This window comes from Peromyscus californicus, unplaced genomic scaffold, assembly GCF_007827085.1.
Source record: "Peromyscus californicus insignis strain IS unplaced genomic scaffold, ASM782708v3 Scaffold_23__1_contigs__length_62951481, whole genome shotgun sequence".
Classification (NCBI taxonomy): domain Eukaryota; kingdom Metazoa; phylum Chordata; class Mammalia; order Rodentia; family Cricetidae; genus Peromyscus; species Peromyscus californicus.
This window is the reverse complement of record NW_026294534.1, coordinates 8,164,741-8,181,246: the sequence shown is the minus strand read 5'-3', so window position 1 is coordinate 8,181,246 and position 16,506 is coordinate 8,164,741. Positions and strand designations below refer to the sequence as shown.

Sequence of the window (16,506 nt, the reverse complement as noted above, 5' to 3'; positions counted from 1 at the left end):
TTTGTTTTTTTGAGACAGGGTTTCTCTGTGTAGCTTTGCGCCTTTCCTGGAACTCACTTGGTAGCCCAGGCTGGCCTCGAACTCACAGAGATCCGCCTGGCTCTGCCTCGAGAGTGCTGGGATTAAAGGCATGCAGCACCACCACCCGACAGAACCTCCACTTTAAAAGGCCCCGTTATTTAAAACCAATCTTAGTGGGCTGAGTATAGCTCGGTAGTGGAGGGCATACCTAGTGTACATGAGGACCTGGGTAGGTTCCACCCCAAGAAAACCCAAAAAGCAAAGTGCGATCTTACTTAGAAAGGTCATAATGAACCTCGATTGCATCTCTTTTATATTACTAACTTGGCGGTTACATACATGGACTGGTCACTGGCTGAGGAACCAGGCCCTTGAGACAGATGGTTACTGGTCTGTGGAAGTAGATCAGGCTGTGCACATTGTTCAAAGTCCCTATGTCAGCGCCCCACTTGGACACTGAGCCTGTCGACAGCTGGCTGGCTGGATGCCACCACCACAAATGGGCTCCTGACCAAATTTTGAGGGTGGCCTCAGAGGGTCCCTATTCTCATGGCCACCTTGTCCTCCCAGCGTGGCCATGAGGACCTAGTGGTGACTGATGAGGTAGCTGGGACTCTGTCTACGAGCTGAAGGAGGGGTTGAAGGATGACAGGCACAGGCCATTGTTCCCGAGCAAGGGAGACCTGATACTCTGATATTCATGGCTTTTGAGGAAAGGTTCCCAGAAAGAACAGCCATAAAAATAAAACATGGTGGTCGGTCAGCTCGTTTAATGATTGTCCACCATGTGCTGGGCGGGATGAACAGGAAGAGGCTGTGGCCCTCAGGCCTCAGTTTCTGGGTAGGGAATATAGGAGTAGTCATATTGTTATAGTTTGCTTTCCTGTTAGTCTCATAAACACCATCACCAAAAACAAATTAGAGAGGAAAGGGTTTGTTTCTGCTGATACTTACAGTCACAGTCCATTATTGAGGGAGGCCATGGCAGGAACTTGGAGGCAGGAGCCATGGAGGAAGGCAGCTTACTGACTTGCTCACTGGGTCATGCTCAGCTAGCATCCTATACAACCAGACCACCTGCCCAAGGGTGGCACCTCCTACCGTGGCCTGGTCCCTCCCACATCAATTATTAATCAGTCTGATTGAGGCAATGCCCACAGATGAGACTCCCTCAGATAATGCTGGATAATAGCAGAAGCTAACTAGGAGACAGAAAGAACCATCCATAGATGATATGCCCAGATGGAGACGTGTTCCCTTGTTGGGCACACAGCATCCTGATATGGGTGTTCTGAAGAGACAAGGGACAGGCAAATGGACAGGTTGGTACCGTGACTTGCGAGGCCGCTTCAGTCACTACAGAGGAAGTGACTGCAGGGACCCGTGGAGGCAGGTGGAGACAGTGGACCCGCAGCTTGTTCGGAGGGGGATAAGAAATGGCAGCATCATGCGGGCCCATTGGTAGAGACCTCAACACATTTTATAAGTTACAATTTGCCGTGGCCCCTGCGGGTCCTGCAGGAGCAGTATGGTTCAGGATGTGGTGTCCTACCAGGCTAGGAACTGGGTCTCTCTGGTAGGTACTTGGCAGCCATGCTGAGCCCCAGAGTTTATTTGAGACCCCACTTCTCCTGCAAGGGAACTGAGGCCGAGGAGCACTGTCTGCCAGAGGATGCTCAGAGCAGAGCGGGGGCCTAGCGACCCTGGCATAGCCGCCGACCATGGGGCAGTCAGTGAGGCCCTACTGACCATAGCTGATGAGGAACTGCACTGACCCAGGACTACATGGGGGTGGGCAGGGCTTGAGGTCTTCTGTCCTCTTTCTTCAGTACGAGCCGTGACGGTGGCATTCCTCAGGGCTGAGCAGCCTGGGTGTGTCCTGAGACGATTGTCCAGTTTCCTGTCCTAAATGACCTTGCCTGCCTGCCGCCGATGCCTAAATTAAGAAGGTTTATGGGCCCCCTGTTTGTGTTGGCCATGGAGGGGAAGATTCTGTTCCGTCCTGGGCCAGGCTCTACAGCTCATCCAAGTACCTAAGAGACATGGGAATGGGCTTAGTCATGTCTACACACTGCAGCCGAGCAAAGAGTGTCTCACATGAGCAGCAGCGAAAGGCCCCCACAAGCTATCCTGGTGCTTCAGTGTGAGGATTCTGGAATGTTCTGGCATAGATTAGGCCAGAATGGGGTCAGCCTCTCAGAAGAACTGAGGTGGGTGGGAAGAGACCACAAAAGATGCTTGGGCCTCAGGAAACAGAGCACAGAGAGGTCTCCATAGGATTGTGGCGTAGGACTCACCGCTAAGAAAGGAACCTTGAAAGAGGCCCTGCAGTGGAATGTGGAGGGTGAGCAGCCACATGCCAGTGGAGAGGGAGCTATGCTGCGGGGGTGGAAACAGATCTGTAGGGCCAGCACTAGAGCAAGGAGGGCAGAGGGGTAGGAGGGGCTGGCCCATACGCTGCTAGCAGCTCTCCCACAGAGACAGGTGAGCCAAGTATCTATAGGGGCCTCACCGCTCCATCCACAGGCATCTGCCAAGACTGGCCCTCACGCTGGGAAGTGTGTGAGCGAGTGCTGGAGTGTCGTGCAAAAGAAAACACACTTCCCACCCATGTGAAGCCTTCGTTGCGGTGGAGGGTTGCGGGCAGAAATAGAATGGCTCTTAAAATTACACTAGGAACTCAAAGTGGTCACAAGGTGACTGGCTACCCCTGATGATGTGCTAGGGAGCAGCCATGGGCTACGTTGGCAATTGCCCTGAAGAGGGAACAATGAAGCCACGTCCCGAGGGCCTGGCACTAGCTCTTTCAAGGACAGAATGCCTCAGGCCAATGAACTAAGGCAAAGATCTCAAGGTGAGACCTGGCCAGAATTCCATTTCCTGAGGCTTACTCCTTCATCTTGAGCCTGCCAGGTGTTGGAAGAACTTGAAGGACTGGGCCTGGAGATCAGGGGAGGCATCTGGGAAGAGGCCAGACGCTCACTCACAGCCACAGTGTGGCCTGCGGGATACTTAACAAAGATCCACCTGAAGGAGGAATTTTTAGTTAATAATGATTGTTTTGTTTTGTTTTGGTTTTTTTTTTTTGGGGGGGGGGGTTGAGACAGGGTTTCTCTGTGTAGTTTTGGAGCCTGTCCTGGAACTTGCTCTGTAGACCAGGCTGACCTCGAATTCACAGAGATCCACCTGGCTCTGCCTTCTGAGTGCTGAGATTACAGGCGTGCGCCACCACTGCCTGGCAGTTAATAATGATTGTTAAACACAACTTTGACTCACTGGAGTGAGCTGTGAAATCCCCCTTTACTCCTTATTTACAGTGCAGACACCCTCTTCTGCTGTAGGGCCACAGTGTGACAGGGCCAGGTGTGACCCACCAGAAAAGAACTTAAGTCCCTCTTCTAATCTGCTAATCCTGGCCCATAACGCTTAGGAAAGTGTCTGCCCCAACCGAAAACATCTGAGATGATCATGGGAGCTCTGGGGAACTTTCTGAGACTCCATCTGGGGCTGTTATCTAAATCCCCTTTTCGTGTCTGCCGAAGAAGTCAGACTGGAGGCCACAAGTGGCCTCCAGTGTTGGTCCCTGGTGATGGGCAGGTGGCGAGCTGCTGGGCAACACCGGGCACTGTGGTAGCTTCTAACCGATGGCGAGCTGAAATGTGATGCAGCACGGCTTTGGCTCAGACAGCCAAGCTGGGCTTAGACACACTAACACCCTTGATCTAAGGACACTCAGCAAGCCTCCCTTAAAGTGTGCCGCTTACACACTCCCCAGAGCAGAAGGCAGTGTGGAACCCCGGCCCGGGGCATCTGGAGAGGCTAGGCTGTCCCTTCTGTGGTGGGAGAAGCTGGACAGTTAATGCCAGCTGGGTTTCTCATTTCTCCGTTTAGACCGTGGGCTCAGGGAACCCTCAGAGAGGAACTTGGGAATGATACTCAGTGTCCCGCACGGTTGGGCTCGTGGCCTTTAGTCAGTCGGTCAGAATATCTTCGCGACATGTCATCAGTACGGTTATTTCAGTCGCCCTAATGACTCACCTGAGAAGTCGTTAAGACAGTTGAAATAGCTTAGCCGGCCTCATAAGCTGTGTGACCACAAAGCTCCAAGAAGTACACAGGTCCTTTGAGCCTCCTCATAGTGCCAGAGCCCGGTGAGTCTATCCACATCCCAGGCCTGGGGAACAAGACCCTCGTGTCTCCACAGGCTCAGTGGCCCCTGGGAACATGGGGGCGGGGGGCGGTGTGGGGCACCTAACTGGGAGCTGGTAGTGATAATTGCCAAGCTCTTCATGGAGACTGCAGTGAAGTAGGTGTAGCCCAGACCCTGCTGGAGGGTATGGAGTTTATAATTACAGATGTGTGAATTCAGCCTGTGCTGGGCCCCAAGCCCCACTTGAGATCCTATGCGTTGGTATTCAGGATGGACCAGTGGGCACATCCTGAGACCAGACCCACAGAGGATGGTGGCAACAAGGACGACATAGGAAGGGTGTGACTGTCCCCAGCCTAGGGCGGTGTGGACCAGAGATGGTGTCGTGCCCTGGGCAGCACAAAGAATATACAAGGAGAGCAGAGGCTACTGGAGTGGCCGGCACAGGAGGATTCTGGTCATGTGGCCTGTGGCCATCAAGAGCATGGACACTGTTGGCTATCAGGTTCAGCTGTGTGTGTGTGTGAGGCAGGCAAGACTGCAAGAGGGGCGGGGAATGTTTCCTGCGGCCAGGGACCGACTTAAAGCTGTCGGGCCCTGTGGCTGTAGGGGGTGTGGGCCAGGAAAGCTCCTGTGTGCCCAAGGGGTGCGGTCAGTAGGAAGAGGAATTTGGGGTGTAAGGGCTTAGTTCACAGACATGCAATGTGCCTGTGAGACCCAAGATACCCAGACAGAAGTTCGTACCTAGGCAGCTTCCAGAGGCCAACCCCAAGATTTAGAAGTTAATGGCCACCAGTTCCCAGATGCCCTGGGAAAGGAAAAAAAAAAAAAAAAAAAAAACCAAGCGCCACCCCAACCAAAACCAACCCACTTCCAAGACAACACCATCTTACCTCAGAGGCGGGAAATCTGGGGCCCCTCACATCCATTCAGCTACGCACAGATTCCCTCAAGCCCAGCAGCGGCACCTAGCCAGCCCCGCCCCCACCCCGTTCCCTCTGCAGCTGTACAGGTGGCTTTGCAGGAAGCATACCCTCCTCACCCCAGAATCACTCTGCTGATGCTGTCTGAGGCTGGTAAGCCCTCTCGGGTGAAAGGGGGTCTCTCTCCACCCAGGGCAGCTTCCACAGGTGACCAGATGAGTCTGGAGAGAGGTGTCCACAGGCCATCTGAATGGGAGAAGGGTGAGGCAGTAGGGACTGTGACAACCAGGTGTCACAGGGCCAAGCCTGAGCTCCGAGCCTGCTGGCTTCTCAACTCTGAAACAGACCAATGGTGTGCCTTTCCACTCGGGGGACCCAAGGGAGTGGCCGCCCCAGGATTGGTTTCCTCTTGCAAGGACACAGAGCAGCCACTTCCTGGGGGGCAGGATTGGCCTCCATGTCCTGATTACTCAGAACAATGGCGCTCTTGGTGGTGGACGGCACAGCTGCTGCTTAGGTTAGTTATTTTTACACCGTGGTCATTGCTGTGTGCGTGCTTACTCACGCCCTGCCAAGGCTTTGGGCGTGCTCACCACGCAGCTCTTGTTTAATATCCCTATTTATATGTCAGCCCTCTGCGTGCACGCTGGTCTCAGGCATGGAGAGACCTCCTTATCCCTGGTGTTGCTCAGGAACAGCACCAGCCCGAAGGCCCAATAGGTCCTGACTCCTGAGAACCAGCCCCAGGGGTCCTCCAGGGGCTGTGATACTGTCTTAGTCAGGGTGACTATGGCTGTGGTGAAACACCATGACCAAAAGAACTTGGGAAGGAAAGGGTTTATTTGACTAACGCATCCCCATCACTGTTCGAGACCAGAGGAAGTCAGGACAGGCACTCAACCAGGGCAGGAACCTGGAGGCAGAAGCTGATGCACAGGCCATGGAGGGGTGCTGCTTACTGGTGCTGCTCCTCGTGCCTTACTCAGCCTGCTTTTTTGTTTTTTTAATAGAACCCAGGACCACCAGTCCAGGGGCAGCACCACCCACAATGGGCTGGGCCCTCCCCCATCGATCACTAATTAAGAAAATGCTCCATAGATTTGCCAGCCTACAGTCCACGTTCTCCAATTGAGGTTCCCTCCAATCAGATGTCTCAACCTGACATAAAACTAGCCAGGATAAGAGTAACCGTATGAAAATGACAATAAAACATGTGACATTGTGGTTTTCTGCTTTTTTCTGTCGTTGTTGTTTTGTTTGTTTGTTTTCCTCCAGCTCCAAGAACAGCCAGATCTTCCGTGAGAAGATGGCCATTGATGCGCAGACACTCAAGAAGAAGATCAGCAGGACATGTGACGAGGCAGCCCGCACCATCCTCAACAGCCTCCTGCTTTACGTCTTGGACCGTGCAGACGGGCCCCAGAAGGCAGAAAACAGAGCAACCAGGGTCAGCCGCCTACCCCAGCTCCAAGAGGCAGGCCGGAGACCCACGCGGTTCCAGCTTCTACAGGCTAAGTTCATGGGCACGGGCCGGGAGCCCCACCTCAAGAAGACCCGGGAAGTGGGCCGGCTGATCTCCAAGGACAAGCAAGGGCCGGGCAGGAGTTTTGTAAATGCCACTATCAACAAGCTCCTAGAAAAGACCAAGGAAGGAGCCAACGGGGCCAGCCAGAGGACCCCAAGCAGCGAGAAGCCCCGGTGGAGCCCCGTGAGTGGGAAGAGCACCGTGAAAAATATCCTAAAGAAGTTCTTGGCTGCAGAAGAGAAGGAAGCTAAGGAGAAAGAGGCACGAGAGAAACCCCCTGCCCAGCGGCCCGGCGCTGCCAGGGGCCTCCTGCCTCGAATCGTGGGCCGGAGCTCCATCCTCTCCAAGCTGAGAGAAAGATTTGAACAGAGCGGCTGCCTGCACTCGGAGGCTGGTGTGCTGCCCCTGCACAGGGAAGGACGGAAGAGCAAGAGCCTACAGAAGAAGAAAGTGCACAGGCCACAAGTGCGGGTGCTCCACGTGGCCACCATGGCTACCAGCTGTACCAGAACTCCCCCGGCCCGGTTCCTGGCCTGCACAGCCGAGCCCCTGCCAGCCCTCAGCATCGCCACGGTTGTCTGCGGCCCTCAGAGCTGGCTGTCCCATTGTGCAAAGCTTAGTCACTCGGAGTCCAGACGTTGGCCCGTTGGAGAAACCATCATGTCCTCCAACTCAGAAAGCCTGGAACCCGGAGGAAACGAATCCAAAGAACTCATGAATGAGGAGCGCAAGGAACAACTCAAGTCCTCGGTGTCCCAGGCAGCGGCTCCTGTGGGTAGTCACTTGGCTGTGAACATGGGTTTCTCAGGCATGTCTACCAAAGGCCAAGACCTGTCTGGCCATGCACCAGTGTTGTCCCCACTTGGACTGGACAGCCCCAGAGATACTGGGGTAGTCAGGAAGGACAGAAGAGCAGAGCCCAATACACAGGAGGTGGCACCTCACACCCAGGGAGTGAAGGAGAGCACAAGAGGGGTCCCTGAAATCACCATGACTGTGTGCAGCTCTGAGGATGAGGCAGAAAGGACACCTTCAGGCCCAGAAAGAGAGCCCTTCTTTGCCATCCAGAGGCACCTTCCGGAACAGGAGGCAGTGGCACAGATCCCCCTCCTAGCCCCGTTAGCAGTCCAGGCTGAGCGGCGAGCACAGCCCGCCATCAAGCCTCCACAGATAACAGTACAGCTTCCCGTTGTTCACGAAATGCCAGCCTCTCCCGGCCCTCTGCAACACGCAACAAGTCGTGAAGACGATTGTTCTCAAGTTTTGAGACGAGAGGATGGGACTGAAAATAAACAAGCCGCGTTTTCCACTGGGGCTGAGGATAGGAGGGGTTACCAAACCCCCACAGCACTGAGTAAACCCCATGGAATGCCAGTGAGTCTCCAGCCTGCAGCAGAAGATGGACTCCAGGAAGACGTAAGAGATGACACCCATGTGGTTGGTGATGCCTCACAGATGTTCCCAATTCCAATCCCTTCAAAAACGTTTCCTGGTGGAACAGAGAAAAAACACAGCCCCGAGAACTCACGTGACCTCAGGAATTGCAGTGGCACTTCGGGAGAGTGTATCTCTGACCTCACTTGGGAAAGGCATCTGTGTCCAGAATCCAATGAAGCCCCTCCAGCTAGCAATGGCACCTCAAGTCACCCTACTATTGGGAGGTGCTATGCAGGAGTGGGCACCAGCTCGGCCACTGGCCTCCAGCAAGGGGTATCCCCCACAGTGCGGGTGCCACCCCAGGGATGCATAAGGCCTGGGAGTTCTATAGCGTCAGGCAAAAACATCCAGTTTGGGCAGGAAGAGTGCAAAGGGCCCCTGAACGAGTCGGCTTCACCCCCAAGCATCGCTCAGGAAAACGTCAGCCATGATTTGGGCAACGACAGCCAGTCCACATCCGATGAACAGCCTACTGCAAGTATCGGAGTCTCTGGAGAGGTGACAGCTGGAGGGGCTGTCACTGGTCTCCCAGTGCCGGAGCCAAGTAGTACCCAGAGCCCTGAATACAGGGTAACAGCACGGCCATCTGGTGCTCAGGACGCCGAACACAAGATAGTGCCACATAAGGGTGATTCCAAGGATGCTGAACACAAGAAAATGCCGCAGACCAGCGGTGCCCAAGATGTTAAACACAAGCAGATGTCATGGGCAAGGGACACCCAGAACAATGCACACAAGCTGACACTACAGCCACGTGTTTCCCAGGATGTTGAACCCACGGTAACACCAGGTCTAGGTGCTTCCCAAGAGCCCAAACACAAGCTAGCACTGGGGCCAGGTGGTACCCAGAATGCTGAGCACAAGACAGCACCACAACAAGATAGAACCCAAGACACTAAACAGGTGACACCATGGCCAGGTGGTACCCAGGATAATGAACAAAAGATAATGCCACACAGTGCCCAGGAGCCTGAACATAAGGCTGTGTCACAGATGGGTGATACCCAAGATGCTGAACACAAAACAGCCGTATGGACAGGTGGTGCCCATAACCCTAGACAGAAGGCAACATCGAAGTCAGGCGGTACCCAGGATGCTAAATACAAGACAATGCCACAAGCAGGTGGTACCCAAGACACTGGACACAAGATGTCAGCACGAGTCGGTGATGGCCAGGACGGTGGACATGGGCCTGAACACAAGACAACACCATGGTCAGGTAGTATGCAGGACTACAGAGACAAGGTAACACAAAACGCTGGCAGCCATCCTTTGGTATCGAGCCCCTCAAAGGACGAGTGCAGAGCCACTGAAGGAAGCATCTCAGAAGACATGGTGCAGACCCACGTCCTAATGTCGGCAGCCCCGGCTGCTCAGCCGGGGGAAGCTGCAGATTCTTGCCCGGTGCCCATTAAGTCTCCACCGTGTGTTTCAAGTGAGCCAGTGCTGAGAAAAAGCAGTTGGGGTTCAGAGAACAAATTGACAGCCATGCAAAGCATAGCATCCCCAAGGCCACAAAAGAACCCAGCAGAGCATCTGGGCCACTCACAACCACCCTCTGTGAGCCTACAGGCACTGGACGGAAAGCATCCTGAGAGAGAACAACACTCCTCTGGTGCACCACATTCCTCTACATATCCTCCGAGACCAGCCGCAAAGGGAGAGACCAGGCAGGTGGAGCCGGCCTATGGTCCAGAGCCTCCTGTGCCCACCCAGAAGGCAGAGCGTAGGTCTGCCCCTCCTCAGACAAAAAGCTTGGAGGAGAGTGAAGCCAAAGAGAGTCTACCAACACAGGGGGACATGGGCCGGCTGCAGGGTCACCTTGGACCAGAGGAAACTGGTACGGGGCATGCAGGATTACACCAAACTGGACAGTCGGATGTGCTGTGTGTGGCAGAGCCCGAAAAACTGCCAGTGGAAGAGAATCCCTGCTCGCACGGGGACAGGGATCAGGAGCATCCCCCGAGGCCACTGGGCAGGCAGGAAAGGAGCCCAACTCAAGGAGACAACCTTCAGGATGATGAGAACCTAGCCACCCCAGGGAACCCTAGGAAGCCTTGTGGCCTGGCTGTGCAGAAACGGACCCAGAGTCAGGGACAGGCCAGCCAGCCAGTACCTCAGGCCTGGGGACAGCCTGACAGCACGCCTGAAGAAGAACTGACTGCTGGCACTCGTGAGGAGCCTCCAAGTCTGGGCCCCACTCTTGGCCATCAGCAAAGCCCAGGTGCCCTGCACCTGCCCCAAGAAGGCCAGGCCCTGGCTAGTAGCAGGACCACAGTCTGCTCCCTTGACACAGCAGATGACTCTCCCTGGCTCACCGCGAACGCTGGGGGCCACCCGCTCTTCCAAACCCTTGCCCAGGATGGGCCCCCAGATGCCCCTAGGGCAGAAAAGGACCTATCAGACCATAGGCATCGCAGGTCGGTGCAATTTGCAAAATACCGTGCCCAGAGCTTCCGTGACCAGAAAGCCTTTGATCTGTCCTTTAGGCCCAGGGTCCTCAGGGCCAGTGATACTTTTGAGCCCCCAAAGTGAGGACTTACTTGGAGCCAACACGCTTGTCTCTGAATGAACATGACTTAGAGTGTCCCCTGCAGAGAAAAATGTAGACATTAGTGTCTCTCATTTCCTCTCACTTGACATGAACTGGTCCTGGGAATGCCCATGTTAGAAGCCAGACTTCTTGTTTTTTTTTTTTTTTTTTTTTTTTGGTTTTTCAAGACAGGGTTTCTCTGTGTAGCTTTGCGCCTTTCCTGGGACTCACTTGGTAGCCCAGGCTGGCCTTGAACTCACAGAGATCCGCCTGCCTCTGCCTCCCGAGTGCTGGGATTAAAGGCGTGCGCCACCACCGCCCGGCAAAGCCAGACTTCTTAAAATGAGGGAGGTGTTAGCTATCCAAGGCTGCTGGCTGTGGCCCACATGTTTCACGGGGCCTCGTGATGTCTGACCAGCACTGTGACGTGGAGGACACAGAGAACCCATTCCTATCTTGGCAGAGAAGAGATCAGAGCCATGGGCTGCCTACTGGTCCTCTGCTCCCCAGAGCTTCCCCGCCATGCCCCTGCCTACTACCCAAAGTCAGTGCCTGTGACCTGTGACCTATGACCTGACCCTAACATACACGGGAAGTGCAATGCTTGCCAAGCCGTGTCCCACTTCTAAGCTGGTACCAGAGTCTCGCTGATTACAGCAGGCAGAACCTTGGGGTCACGGACTGGCTTATCCCTTCAGCAGACATCAGGAGAGGCGACCCCAAGGAGCCACAGGAGGCGGTCTCAGTGTTGATTTGAGGCACACAACTCCAAGCATGCTTTTGTTTAGAACTGGGTGGTCACTCTATTGTTGCTGTGACTGCCTAGCATCCCTAGCGGGATTCATGAAGCAACTCTCCCACTGGTCGAGCTACACAGGATTCCAGTTTTCAGCTGCTGACTGCATCTCCGTCTGGAGAAGTTGCTATCCTGAGGTATACGAGGAAGGTGATATAGTCAGCCATTGCAACACTGCTCAGGATCGTTTCCATGAAGAGCTTACGGGTTCCAGACTGCCCCGTGCGTGTGTCTGTGTAACACATCCGAGCAGCCTGCACCTCTTCAAGCTCTGGTCGTCACGCCACCTGACTTGTGGGGATGCCCCACACCCCACAGAACCGCAGAAGAGCTGAGGTGGTGGTCTCTCCTTCTGGGGGTGATTTCCTAGGTTTCTGGCCCCTGGAGACTGGCCGTTTGCTTTCCCCACAACTGAGAAATTCCCTAAAATGCTCTCCCTGCTCTGGAACGGGCTCTCTGTCCTCTGGGACTTCCTTTGTTTTCTAACTCAAATATCCACAACAAGAATGTCCTGTCCTTTTCCTGATGCGGCTGACTATGGGTGTCCCCACCCCAGCTCAGGGACGCCTGAGTGGACAAATGGGCCACAGCACTGGAGCCTGAGCCCCTGATCAAGCTGGAAACACAAGGTTTTCGGGCATTGAGCTCAGTGCTCCCTCTGTAGGAGGCAGGGCTCCTCACCCTTTTCATGAGCCTTTGCTGAAGTTACAGGGGCTATATGAGTTTCCTGAACGCAGGGCACTGCCCCCTTGTGTCCAGTGTTCCATTCTGGGGTCATCTCCCATATCCCGGGGTCCTAAGGAGATAGATGCCTTGGTTTTGGTTTTTCAAGCCCCGCCAATATTGACGGTACATGGAGCTACGGGGTACAATGATTTCCTACCCTAGCCAGAGTCTCTGTGAAGCCAGCTCCTAAGGACTATGAGATAGGAGGGTAGTCCCAGCAGAGGCCACGGAGATCCCATGGGCCTTTTCAGAGTTAAAAACAAGATCTGCTCACACCAGGGGTGGCCATGGAGTTGGGAGGTAGCTGCAACCCTGGGAGTGCCCAGGTATGGCTATCTCCCACCAGACAGGTACAAAGACAGTTTACTTGTTTTCTTTCTTTATACACTTTGTTCCACAAAGGACACGGGGTGATGTTTGATAAAAAGCATGAGAGGCGGATGAGATAAAAGCTGCATGCTCAATGGGCATCCCTTTAAAAGTTGTCAGTAATGGGACTTCGATGAAGGGTTTTGTTCGTTTGTTTTTAAGATGGAGTACTTTTGCAAAAAAAGAACAAGCATTTTCCCTCCTGCTGTTTCTAACGGGCCTGGAAGTTGTGACGAGTGAGCAAGTAAGGTCATAGAGCAGGACCCTTGCAAGCCGCACAGGGTGGTCCGCCTGTCCCTGATGACCACACAGCCCCAGTGAAGTCGCCTGTGCCTTTAGGAGGAGGGAGGCACAGCTCTGCCCAGTGTTCAGGAAGGCTGTGAGCCATTTAATACAGCTCTAATTGAGATTAGGGCAAGTCCCTACCGCCAAGTCTCAATTCAGTCGGCAGGCTGTGGTCCTACGCGGGAGAGACGCGCAGGACTCCTGGGTTGAAACAGCTGACGCCTGAGGTGGTGTGCAGACCGTCCCCCATAAGATCCAAATTTTAAAACCACTAATTTCAGCTCCTAACTCATCAGGTCACCTAAGGCACAGGAGCCACTCACGAGCTCACACCCTGCTGCAGGCTTTCCAGGCTTTCACAGACCTGCAGCCCAGGCAGGACAGCTGGTGAGTGAGCCCTTCAGGTACGTGCTCTGCGGCCTGTGCGCTGGGTAATAAGACGCTCCCTCGGGACTGTCGCTCTCAGAATTGTGCAGAGTCAACACCGCTCATTCTTTTTAATCAGAGTTATCAACCCACGACTACCTATTAAGTTTTGTTTCTATCCTTCTTTGTAAAAAAAACTCTAAAATGGATTAGTCGGAAAAAAATATTTTTGTTATATTGTTTCCTTTGAATCTGTACTAACCTTGTATAGCTGGAATTTTGTAAAAGGAAATAAATTATATTTCCTATTATAACTCTCTTATTTACGTCTGTGGGAAACAAGACCTTCATTCTGTAATTACAAATCTGAGACTTGAGAAAGTGAAAGGTTTTTGTTTTGTTGTTGTTGTTGTTGTTGTTGTAGACCTGGCTGTACAGGAACTCTCTCTGTAGACCAGGTAGGTCTGGAACTCACAGAGACCCGACTGCCTCCACCTCCTGAGTGCTAGGATTAAAGGCCTACGCCACCACGCGGCGAGAAAATGAAAGTTTTAAACTCTGTAGAAAGGCATACAGGGGGAAAAAACGATAGGCATGGATTTTGCTCAAGATTGATATTTTTAAGTCCCTGATCATGAGATATTCCTCTTCTCTTTTCCCATAGGCTAGCGCTCCAGGGAGTCACAGTCTTCAGGCTGCTCTAGCATTAACCCTCTTCCCAAGTTACTCATCCTGTTGGTTCTGAACACAAAGCCGTATCTAATGAATGTTCTGGGGCCTTGAGATCTCTCCCTTTCCTGGTGGTGGACTCAGTGCCTAGTAGACTGGCTACAGCCTTTGAATTATGAGGGTTCTGAGACAAGCAGGCACCAACCACCAGCCAGGGGAGAGAGGGGCCTCGAGCCTGCTGCCTATCTATGAGGCTTTGATGAACTCTGCGCACACTGAATACTGAAAATGGACCAGTTCCGTTCTTACTTATCTTTGGGCATGCTGCACGGGTGAAGCAGGCATTACATAGGAAATTCAGTGGGGCAAAGCCTGGGCTGTGCATGGCATGAAGAACTCCATGGCATATCCGCACCAAGCCAGCAGGGATGGAGGCTCTGTCCAGAGGTGTCATGTGTGGGAAGAGAAGCCCTCAGCCTGTTCTGGGGAAGAAGGGCAACAGCATCTCAGGACCATGCCCAGGCCTGTGTAGAGAACTCAGGTGCCTGCTCTGGAGGCATCTGACTGAGGCTCTTTGCTCTCCCTGCAAGGAAATTGTGGGCAGGCAAGAAACTCTCCTAGTGCTGGTCTTCGGCAGCTGCAGTAGGTTTTCAGCACTGGAGCGCAGAAGCAGACAGGTAGGGGCAGCAGGTGAAACCCTCTAGTGTTGTATAGTTCCTGTGTGGGTGCCAAAGCCCCTTGTCCCCAGGGTGACAACTGTTAACAGCTCTTGTGCAGGCTGAGGATATAAACCCTTAGCTCTGCCATTGTCATAGGTCTTGCATTGATCGCCCTCAAAAGTCATAATCCCTCAGCCCCTGGCAGCGGCTAGCGTCACAGCTTCCGGGCCTGTGTGTCAGGAGCCTATTGTTGCTGCTGCTGTTATTGGTGTCATAGCTCTACCCTTTATGTAGTTGTCCAAGAAAATGTCACTGTTCTGGGCCTGTTGGTTACCAACCATTCTGCTGTCCCTGATTCTGTCACTTCTTTCTTCCTGCTCTTAGCTCAACCAACTCCATTAGAACGCAAACAAGACCACTTGACAAAAGCATTTCATTAAGCCTAAATTTGCGTCTTCAGGGAATGCACTTAGGAAGCTATCTCCCAGCCTGCTCATGAAGCGAGCCAAACAGCCTGCTTAGATAGCCAAGGAGAGGGCATTTGTACCAATCGCAGCAACCCCCTGATGGAAAGAACAGTATTTGTGCCAGTTGTGGCATAGGCCCTCATGCAAATGAGGGACTACAGTCGGACCAATCACAGCAGTCCTCCCATGCAAACAAAAGAGTGTTTGCACCAGTCACAGGCCTGCTGCTGGGTCACCCGAGGAAGTGCTCCTTCTCTGGTGAGGCTGCAGGATTCCCTAGAGTTTGGTGAGGCTTGGAGTGGCATAAAGTCTGTCACAGATGGATGGCTGTGGCTGTGTCTTCAGGAGCTTGAAGTTGTACTTGAGCAGAAAGCATCTGCGATTGTCACATGGTTTCCCCAAGCCTTCTTTGGAGTGCTCAAAGCAGCTGGTACTGCATAAGGGAAGTCCAGCTGGCTATGCCAAATGATGCCGCTTCCCTCAATATAGCCAGGGCACCGGGGTTAGCAGCTGTCACCAGGGGGTCAGGACCTCTCTTCTCAACATCAAAAGGGGTGTTTCCAGTGGAGATGGATCACCAACAGTTTATCATCCACATTTAACATCAACTAACAATGCTTTTGACGATGTTGACTCTTAGCCTGGGGGAGGTGGGCTCTTCTAATATGTCTCAAGGCCACACTTCGGTGGAGGATGTTTTACTTCCGTGGAGACACACAAGGAGACAGGAGTGAGGAGAGTAAGAGACCAGCAAGTACAGCCCACTGAGTGTCTCCCTCCCTCCAGGGCGGTCAGTCTCTGCCGATGATGGAGCACAGGGAGAAGGGCCCTTCACTCTGACATGAGAAGGGACTCTGTCCCAGGGGTGGGAGCACCTGAGGAGCTGAGGACCTACCTGTGGCCAGGGCTTGGGATGATCAAGGGACTTCTCGTCCAGAGAGGAAAGCCCTGTCACTGAGCCAAGATGCAACTTTCTATGGGATACATTTTAAGTTGAAAGCTCTTATTAGAAATCTTCTCGCTTGATGTAACGAGTTTCCTAAACATTATGAGGAAACACTGACCACACCAGGGAATGATTCAGCCTGCTGAATTCTGGCCCATTTGCTACGATTGAGCTAACTCTATGGTTACGATGGGTTTCTGACAGGAACTTTTTTGTTTTTGTTTTTCAAGACAGGGTTTCTATGTGTAGTCTTGGCTGTCCTGGAACTCACTTTGTAGACCTGGCTGGCCTGGAACTCACAGAGACCCAGCTGGCTCTGCCTCCCTAGTGCTGGGATTAAACGTGTGTGCCACTGCTGCCCAGCATGGAATTTACTCCATGTATCCAAAAGCCCACCACTAATTCAGTCATCTGTGAATGGCGTCTCTAAACCCACCAGAAGGTCTAGTAACCTACCAGAAAGCCCACTTGAGGACTCCTGCTAAGAACATGTTGAGGGACTTCCCCTACAAGCACAGAGGACATCAGGCAGTGTTGCAGGACTCCATCATGAAGAGGAGGCTTGGCGCAATTCTGCTGGGGCCTATTTCAATGGGTCGGTGCCACTGCCATGAAGGGAGTGGAAAATCTCCTG

The 16,506-nt window shown here is 53.3% G+C and overlaps 1 protein-coding gene across 1 annotated transcript in view; it reads left to right on the top strand.

The window, feature by feature from the left end:
• Adprhl1 (ADP-ribosylhydrolase like 1) overlaps nucleotides 1–10,735 on the top strand; it is a 34,427-nt gene extending 23,692 nt beyond the window's left edge. Inside the window, exon 8 of the mRNA XM_052751695.1 lies at nucleotides 6,370–10,735. Coding sequence (XP_052607655.1) covers nucleotides 6,370–10,591 — 4,222 coding nt within the window. The 3' untranslated portion in view covers nucleotides 10,592–10,735. The remainder of the gene's footprint in view (nucleotides 1–6,369) is intronic.
• The last annotated feature ends 5,771 nt before the right edge of the window (nucleotides 10,736–16,506 follow it).